This window comes from Mus pahari, chromosome 17 (genome assembly GCF_900095145.1).
Source record: "Mus pahari chromosome 17, PAHARI_EIJ_v1.1, whole genome shotgun sequence".
In the NCBI taxonomy this organism is placed as follows: Eukaryota; Metazoa; Chordata; class Mammalia; order Rodentia; family Muridae; genus Mus; species Mus pahari.
In genome coordinates, this window is record NC_034606.1 from 20,245,767 (window position 1) to 20,255,843 (window position 10,077).

General features: G+C 40.4%; 1 protein-coding gene across 1 annotated transcript in view; it reads right to left on the minus strand.

Moving 5' to 3' along the window:
* Positions 1-10,077, minus strand: part of Tnfrsf11b (TNF receptor superfamily member 11b) — a 24,782-nt gene that overhangs the window by 4,623 nt on the left and 10,082 nt on the right. Inside the window, exons 2-3 of the mRNA XM_021217225.1 lie at positions 4,782-5,148; positions 961-1,152 (exon numbers count right to left, since the gene is read on the minus strand). Coding sequence (XP_021072884.1) covers positions 961-1,152; positions 4,782-5,148 — 559 coding nt within the window. The remainder of the gene's footprint in view (positions 1-960; positions 1,153-4,781; positions 5,149-10,077) is intronic.

The window sequence follows — 10,077 nt, forward strand, 5'->3', positions numbered from 1 at the left end:
CTGGTCTACAAAGTGAGTTCCAGGACAGCCAGGGCTATTCAGAGAAACCCTGTCTCAAAAAACCAAAAAAAAAAAAAAAAAAAAAAAAAAAAAAAGAGGACATTTTGGGAGAGTCACATTGATTTGTGTCACTTTGACCTTATGCATAAAGGCACAGCATTGGTGTGTAAGTCCCACAGGTGAAGAACTGAGATTAGTGTAGGAACAGGGTGGCCGGGTGAACAAATACACTGATAGGATCACCCAAAGGAAGTGGTTTCTTCTATTTGCTGTGACTACAAGCCAATAAAGAACACAACCAAAGCACCTTGCAGCTTCAATGCAATAAACCTATGGATGTGCCTGGTAGCAAAACCAAGTTTTCGTTTCTAATTTCTCAACAGTTTGTGTCATTTTTAGTTGCCAATTTATAGTTTAGTTAATACAGACATTCTAAGAAATTATACAAGTATGTAAGTCGATTCTACGATTTAAGGTTGGCAAATTCGTGCTCAGGTTATAAACTTGGCATCAGCAATGGGTTATTCTTGATTTTAGTGTGAGAGCTCTGGGAAGCTTCGGCAGCTTGCAGTGTCCCTGGGATCAGTGAGGAGATACAAGGTTTTGTGTTGTTGTTTTATTTTGTTTGTCTTTTGTTTTTGAGACTGTTTGTTTGTTTGAGTTTGAGCTTTTAGCAGCTGTTAGGCAGGTTAAGAATCAAGGAATGTGAAATGTAGCCAGACTTGGTGGTATGCACCTTTAATCCCAGAACTCCCTAGGTAGAGGCAGGCAGATCTCTGTGAGTTCAGGGCTAGCCTAGGCTACAGGTAAGTTCCAGAACAGTCGGGACTGTTAAAACAGAGAAACCCTGTCTCAAAGCAACAAACAAACAAACATAAAATGCGAAATGTGAGTTTGTCTTCTCGGAGAAGGCTATCCTGAGGTGATAAGAGGACAAGGTGGCATGCTGTATATAGTTACCTATTCCACACTTTGGCGTTGCTTCTCTATTTCCAGAACACACGTTGTCGTGTGTTGCATTTCCTTTCTGAATTAGCAGGAGGCCAAGTGTGCTGCAGTTCGTGTGTTTCCTACAGGGCGCTTTCGATGACGTTTCGCCTGAGAAGAACCCATCTGGACATCTTTTGCAAACTGTGTTTCGCTCTGGGGTTCCTGTTGGAAAGCACCCAGAAATTGAGCACCTTCTTCCCCAATCCTTTTTTTCTGCAGACAATAACTTAGCACAGTTCTTCAACAGTTTTCACCAAGTGTTTCCCGCTACTGTGTATTGCAGGGAACTTTCAGAGTTTCCATTTTTCACTTCATTAGACAGAGATAACAAAACTTCTACAGTCATCCCCTCAGGCTCTTTCCCCTTCTTGTAATACCCACACAAGTTTGTTGCGCTATTACCTACAAAGACACTCCTGAAATGGGAGATGGAAGGAGAGGTGGGTGGGGTATCATTAGTGCTGTGTCTGACAAAGTGCCAGTAAGACTTGTCAACAGCATTCTTTGCACAACTATTCCTGGAAAAACCATCAAGATAAGTGCCGTGTGTCTGCTTTACTGTCTGTCACTTTTTGAAGTCAGTACCCATTCAATGTTGCATCGTTAAATTCCAATCATTTCTTATGGAAGTTCTTCCTCTCCTAGCTTCTAATTGGGAACCGTGCTAACCTTGAGAAGCGCACATTACAATAAATACTCTTAAAGGTGGTAGGTAAAGTTGACTGCTGACTCCAATCTTATCCCCAAGGCTGAGCTACATAATAGACAGATGATGATGTAGTGTTTGTTTACACTGTTGAGTAAATAGCATGGTTAAATCTTTGGGAAGGATAACTATAAGGATATTTTACTTTGTGCTTCTAAGGCATTTATTACTTTGGAAGACATCACTGGATTTGAAAACTCTTGAGTTGAAGAAACTTTCAATAGAGATGCAACTGAAAATAAATATATTCAAGCCCTGGACTCTATTATGCATGAGCGCAGCACACACTATAGTGCATTTGCATATGAAAATATCTCCATCTAGTGTAAGCTGGCTGAACAGATTTAGACTTCCATATTCAAATGTAGATTGCAGAGGCCAGCCCTGGCTCATGTAAGATAACAAACACAAAAGAGACAAATGAAAGCTACAGAAAGTTATTAAATTTCATTTATTAAAAAGTACCACCTCCTATTTCATTGTGTCATTTACCTATCCTGGAGAGGAAAAAAAAAAAAGCAGTATCACAGTGTGGTTCTAGTCTCATCTCCGGTCTCTTCCTTTATAAAAAAATAAAAAATAAAAAAATAAAAAATTTAAAAAAAAAAAAAAAAAAAGATGATTCATTGCCCTGTAAAAAAAGATAAAGAGCTCGCAGGGATGGAGAAGAAGGGAAACCACAGCCCTGAAGTCCCACATAAATGCTATTTTCAACACTGCAGTGACATTGTCATAAGATCCACCCTCACAAAGCAAAGAGAGCGTACACTGAAAAGTGTACTTCCTCCCTACTTCTCTCTCCTTAGATGGAACCCTCTACAGTCTTAGAAGTAGAAATATTTAGGCATCTAGTCCCTGTCACATCCCTTAAGTGTGCGGATCCAAGAATCCATTTGCCAATGGCCACATGATTTACACAGAAAGAAATGTTATCCTTCTTCAGGTACGTGTTTTTTGGCTTGACTTTTCTGATGTCATCTAACAAGAGATCATGGTTATAAAATAGTTCTTCGGGTGAACTGCCCTTTCTAATTCTTTTAGCAAGAGGAATCCAAGGAATAACTTGTTGGTAAGCTTCCTCTAATAACCTCTGTGAATAGGACTTTAAAAAAAAAAAAAAATCGACAGAACTGTTGGGCCTAAAAAAGACGTAGACATCTAAGCAATGATTTTTGCCTCATTAGTATGTGCAGGAAGAGCAAGCTTCTAGCCTGACAGCCAAAATGTGAGACACGACAATGACAAGATGAATCGCAATTCACTAAGACAGTCCAAAGAAACTCGACAGGAAGCAGAGGACTGGCCAGCAGGATGATATGAAGAATAGAATATGAAGCAGTCTTGGCTTCAAAACAACAACAAAAATAGTTATTAAATATTTTGTAGAATAACAGCAAACAGCCCTCCCTGCCTTTGGGCCTGGAAACCTCTGTACAAAAATCATCTTGCAGGTTTTCAGGGAGAAAAAAAAAAAAAAAGGTTAAATAAAGTCTAACGTGATAACTCAGAAGAAAGCATGTGCCTTTATGCCAAGTCTTCTGGTTACTTGTTGCTTCGCCCTACAGAAACATTTTCATGTTTATAAGGGCAACAACGTCACTCTTTCCACACTATTCAACTTTTGACCTGCACAGTTCATGCTTAATTTCTAAATATGAATTTATTCAACCCACTTCATTGGAGTAAGGTTACTAGGGTTTTTCTACTAGATTGAATCCCAAAATATCGCCCAATAAAAAGTTGGAAATTACAGTTCTTTCTCCTTAAACTGCAAAGTGCGATGGTATTACCAAGGTCTTTTCTGCAATGTTCACTCTTTTAAAGATTCCCTACAAAAGAGATTAAATAGATTTAAAATTTTTGGTTTTGGCTTTGTGTCCTTTCTCGAGGCATTCATACACTCATCAAATAGCCTAGGCTGGCCTGGCACTCACTATGTACACTTGGTTAGTCACAACCATGTGACCATCCTGGGGCTTCTTTGGAGATGGGACTCCTTTGGCCTTATTATTGCACCTAGCTTTAACTGTATATGCTTCCTGTGTCTTCCTTCAAACTTAGAGTACTGGTCCTTTAAACCTTAACTTGTCACAAGTAATTCATGTACTAGGCTATGACCTCTCAACCAAGAGCAAATTGGCCTCCCGTAATAGACAGAAGCCTGCAGCTGGTAGCTAGGTGCTAGACTCACCAGTCTCAAGGGAGACACAGGACAGGCTCCCACAGAAAAGAAGGACCCAGCTTGTGGAGTGAGCATCCTGCTTTAAAGTGAGTTATAGCAAGTTACAGGGATTTCTCTCTTTCTGTTAAGTGCGTGCGTGCTCTTCATTTTCCTAAGCTACAAGCAGTTTTAAACTACAGTGCAGCTTTGTGACTTTGTGCATACGCTAGAAAAGGAATCTGGGTTTCAGCTTTCAGAGTTTCTCACTAGCCCCAGCCCATGCTGTTGGGAATGCGAAAAGGGAAATAATTTATACACGAGGACTTCCTGTTTGCTTGACAATCTGTTTTGTTGAAGATAAAGAATAAGCTGGTAATAGGGTGTGCTACCGTCTTTATCCTCGTAAACATTCAACTCCCATGCCAAGATGAGAAGCGGCTTCATTTTTAATAATGAAATGTATTTCCCCTAACCGTTCCCATTTTTTACATAATTAATTATAACTGTTCATTGTTAGTACTCGGGAGTCTCATTAATATCAGCATAATTACTCTCTTGGTATCGATTAACATTTCTGATGTTTGTCAAAAAAGCACTGAAGACTGAAGCTGTCCATGCCAAAGTGAAACATGATGGTATATGTCAGCTTCTCTCGGAGCAGCTCAGACCATGGTCCTTTAAAATGGGGCAATTCATCATGTATCTCATCAGGGAGCAATTTGCTGCATTTGAGATTCCTCACTAAATTACACTGTAGTGGTAAAGGATTCCTTGGAGAAAGGTCCTTTGGAAACAATCCAGACACACGGCACACAGCTAACAGGTACTGTTACTTTGATTAGGACGAGTGTCCCCTAAGTCAGCTGCTATCTAGCTTTACATGGTTCCTCCTTGATTTGACTGCGCCTCATAACAGATACCTACCAACTTGCACCACGCCTGATCCTGGGGGACAGCTCCGGTGCTTCAAGCAGAATTCGAGCTCCAGGTAGCGCCCTTCCTCACACTCACACACTCGGTTGTGGGTGCGGTTGCACTCCTGCTTCACAGACTGCAGTTCCTTGCACACTGGGCTGCAATACACGCACTCATCACTGGTGTGCCAGCTGTCCGTATAAGAGTGGTCAGGGCAAGGGACACACAGTGTCTTCCTCCTCACTGTGCAGTGCTGTTTTAGGTAGGTGCCAGGAGCACATTTGTCACACAGGAGCTGATGGCCGGTTTCTGGATCATAATGCAAGTACTTTGGAGGGAGGGTTTCCTGGGTCGTCCATTCAATGATGTCCAGGAGCTAGAAGAGACACAATAATTTATTAAGGTGGAAATGGGATGGTAATTCTATCCCAAGGTGACATCTGAGTCAAAAGTCACTGACCACCTAACCTTTATGCAATTCCCGGGAGGTCATCCACCAGAGAGGCTCTAAAGCCACGACTTTGCTTCCAGATGTTTGTTTGCCAATAGCCAAGAGGATAGATGGCAACAGGTGAACCACACGATGAAGACTCAAAGAAGACTGCAATCAAAAAAAAGCTCAGAACAGCATCACTGACCCATAGGGTACCACTGAATAGCCATTTGACCTCGGAGACTTCCTTACTCCAGGTCTCAGGGTCATCTCTGTGGATGAACTGGTCACTCTCGCAACAGTTACACCGAAGTCACTAAAACTCCTTGTTCTGCCTGGCGTGGTGGCGCATGCCATGCCTTTAATCCCAGCCCTCGGGAGGCAGAGGCAGGAGGAGTTCGAGGCCAGCCTGGTCTACAGAGTGAGTTCCAGGAGAGCCAGGCTACACAGAGAAACCCTGTCTCGAAAAACAAAAAACAAAAAACAAAACAAAAAAAAATATATAGACCTCCAAGACTGAAGAAGTATGGTTCTCTTCCTGGAGAGTTGGACTTATGAATTAGCAATGCAAATGAACAAAAGCACTGTGTTAATTCTAATGGATGGAATGACCATAATAATAATTGTTTTCTCATTGACTTTACTAGTTACTTTAGGCCAGCCTCTGTTCTAGGTACCCCAGATATAGCTCTAAATTAATGGCTCAGAGACTCTGCACCTAGAAATTTACAGTCCAGTTAGAGAAGACAATCCGTAGAGTAAAATGAAATAGAATGTTAGAAACTAAGCATTATTTTAAAAATAAATGGAAAAGCAGGTTAAGGAGGTGGAAAACAGAGGAGACGATGAAAAGGGCATAAATTGCTAATGTGGTTATTGTAGCTGGACTCAGGACTAGATAATGTCTCTTAATTTCTGTAATTAAGGCTTAATGATGAGAAGCAGTGGAATAGAGTTGATGAAGTGGGACAGAACATGATTTTCAGTGGCCATTCATAGCATGAATCATTCCATTCAACCATTCACTCATCCATTCATTCATCCATTCACCCATTCATTCATTCAATAGATCCATGTGAAATGTCTACTGGGAGTCAACAACAGGAGTATGCTGTTGCATCACACACGAGCATAGTCCCTGTAAGCTTGCAATCTACCAGGAAGAGTCCTAGTATTTTAAGATGGACATTTTTGGAAAAGAGGATAACATTTGAAATGGAAATAAAGAAATTACTCAATTAAAAAACATGAAAAAAAAATGGGCATTTTCTCCAATACGGATGCTGGCAGACAATCTTCCCTCACATAGGTAAAAATGCATTGAGAAGATGGAATGACTCTTTCCTTGGGTTAACTGGGGAAAACATGAGGGATCAGGCATGGATTCAGAAGCCACCATCCGTCATAAGAAGTCTGTGAAGGGAGAGAATTGACCCTCCAGACAAGGGAGCTTCATGGAGGACCGGTGGCACATGAACTCTGTCTCTTGTTCTCCATCCCCAAAGGTCTTCAGAGATCAACTTCCCACTAATTACAGGAACCATGTTCTCAGAAGGAGCAGTGTTATTTGTGTGTAGAGGGAGACTTGCTTGCTTTTTTATTGTTTGTTTTTTTGGTCCAAGGATCAACACTGACTGTTTACAGGTTTGGGGGAAAGAAGGAAATCAAACACAGTAATTTTTTTCCCCCAAACTCTCTTGTTTGTAGTGCTCAGGCAATGTTCCCTGCTCACCACCACACATACCAGGGGCAAACATGCCAAGCTAGAGAAACAGCATTCCCTATTAAATCAGATGGTGTCAAGGCAAAAGACTAGCCCCTTTCATAAGCATTCAGTATTTTAGTCCAGGAGACTCTGTTCACGTCACAGTAGAACCTGACCAGTATCTTAGACTATATGAGTCGATAAACTGAAAGAAAAGAACAAAATGCCTCCTGAGAATGGTGGATCTTCTAGCAGGGTCCTTTGATAATGAGATACTCCAACCTATAACCTGCGAGTGGAGCCCTGTGAAGTCAGGCAGGCCTGCTGGCTCACCAGGACACCCCACAACTCGATGGATTCAGAAGAAAGCTTGCTCTTTTGTTTCCCGAAGGCTATTTATTAGCTTGAAAGACACAAAGATGAAGTGACTGGCTGAATGTTGATTTGAATATGGCATGAGGCATGTTTTAAGGATCTGGTTCAAATATTTCTCCAGTCCCCGATGAGGTTTTCCTAACACAACATGCAAACCCATATGAAAGCAATGAGACATACTTTCATTTTTTTTTTTTTTTTTTCTATTGCTGTTCACTTTAGATTTCCTGGAAAGCCACTTTTGAGGGTTTTGTCCGCTTTCAGAAGGTCTGGCTCAGAGGTCCAGAGAGGCCTTTTATCATGAGTACAGCAACCGGTCATGCTTCGCCTCATTTTCCTGTGCCCATTTCCACAAGGGTCAAGAATGCTCATTTGTTCATCAACACTGCCCCACCCCCTTCTGTTACTCAAACGTGATGAAGATGGGATGGGAGAGGGGATCAGGAACTGCTCATGTGCTTCACCCTGCAGAGCCACAAAAACACCAACAACTGCATAGCACTTCTAACTTGGAAACACAAAGTTTGAAATGGTCTAAAATCCAAAACTTCCTGACTCTCATGTAGGTGTTCAAGAACATTGAGATTGTAGAGAAATGGGGGATTGAGATTTGGGGATTAGGGGGTCTCAGCTGTCAAAGCACATGCAATTATGCTTAAATCATTTTAAAAGTCAAAATATAAAATATTTCCATTTCTAAGACTTTCAGATTCAAGACTCTAGCACCAAGAGCATTAACGCAATTTGTATTTTTCTAAGAAGTTGACATGATATTACTGTTTCTCTGAACCTATACCATGGAAAGCAGTCATTTCTTTAAGATACAGGAAAATTGGGGAAAAAGTTATTTAGAAAGAAAAAGGAATAAACAAACTCTGGATTTAAGAATTGGAGAGTAATTAGTAGAGACACTTTCCTCAAGACTACCATGTGGAATTATCATCTTACACAGTTTTAAAACCCAGAAGGCTCCAAAGAAAAATAGACTTGTTTTCAGCAAGTTCAATTGGACCTCTGTGCTCTGCTAGGGAAAAAAAAATTCCACTTTAGTAAAAGTAAAAATTCTGTGTGGTCAAAATTGGATAGTTAGGTCTCAATCTTTGGTTAGCCCCAATTCCCACACAGAATTTCTGGACTCGGTGTTTGGACAAACCAGATGGGCAAGCTTACTACATCTCCTCTTCTGCATCCTTTTCTTACTTCCCTTCCCATCTCCTGGAGCAAAGACAGACATGGTCTTGACATTAGTTATTGTTCCTTTATCTACAGATAAGATTTGAAAGTTAATAAAGGTTTAAAAATAATGCAATCTTCAAATATCCCTGACCATCTTCAGAGACTGAGGTACATATATAAGCATGTCTGTTGAACCTGAAAGTACTTTTTATATAAAGAAACATCCTCTCCAGGATTTATGTCTGCTTTATAAAAGAAATTAAGTATAGCTTTCCTTTTTCCTTCTATATTTTCACCTGTCCTCTTTCCATTCCTGCCTCTCCATTACCTGGTCTAATCTCACATTCATGAAAGTAATCTAAAAGTCCTACACTCTGCTACTTTACACCAGTCTGGGATTTGTTCTAGAAACTTCCATACTACTTTTCTTGAAAGCATTGTTAAAATTCTATCTCTAAATTCTGTATGGTCCACTCTATTTTTAAATGTTTTACCCAATTAAGGACTTTTCTATTCCAAGCCTGACCATCTTTCTTATCTACCAAACATTAACAGAGGGCAGAAGTGAGTGAAGATGGTGGGTAGACTGAATTAGTGCTCTAGTGTCTTTTTTAGCTTGACCATTGTCCTGTTCTTAAATTTGACAATATAGTCAAAGTCAGAAACAACTATCCTACTCTTATGTCTTTTGGACTTTTAACTCTACTCTATTTAGCAGCCTCTTGCTATGCAGACCTTTTTTTATACCAGTTGCCACTTTTAAGATTCACCTATGTCTTCCATTCCCTCTCAGATGACAAGCGATTTGACTGGAGCCTTCTATTGGCTTATGTGACTTTATGACTTCCTAAAAGACAGAAGAATGCACTTCCTCTGGCAGGTTTATTTATGCATTATGCAATAAAGACAGTCTCTTACTACTGGGCTTGCTCACTGGTCTGCAGAACCATGAATGACCCAGCGGGTTTCCATTTATGGAAGGTTCATTAAAAGCATCCTACGCAGGTCCTGAAATAGTCACTTGGTTTGGGAGTTCCTTTTGTAATCCCTCGTCATGATCTTTGCCACAGAGAACTATTTGAGGACTGTCCAGAGTTAGCTAAACGTCTGGTCAGTGTGTAAACTATGCCATTTCCAAGTCCGTCTTAGTCGTTAAAGGAAAGATCCAGGATCCCTGCAATGGAGAGCTTCCTGGAGATTGCTTGTAGTATAAATCATAAAACTTATTTAAAATAAGCAGTTTTCACAGTAAGTTTGATTTGTTTGTTTGTTTATTATTTTCATTTTGGCCCTTTGTCTTCCTCCAGTCACCCACCATTCCTTAATTAATTGGCTCATTCAGCAAACATTGATTAAAACAAACACTATTCTCTGGAAATAAATATCAATAATACTATGTATCTATGCTACTCACTGATTCCCTCCCAAGCCTAAACAGTTGATGATGAGAGAGGGAAGGGTAGAGGAATATTGGCTGATTTTTACTGGGAAGGGTTGGGATTCAAAGACACAGCTGAATTTTGCATTTCCTGATGTCTCCACTAATTTCTGAAAACCGAAGTATCCGCATATATGAATAAAGAGAAGGACTTTAGGTGGTAACTTTTGTTGTTTGC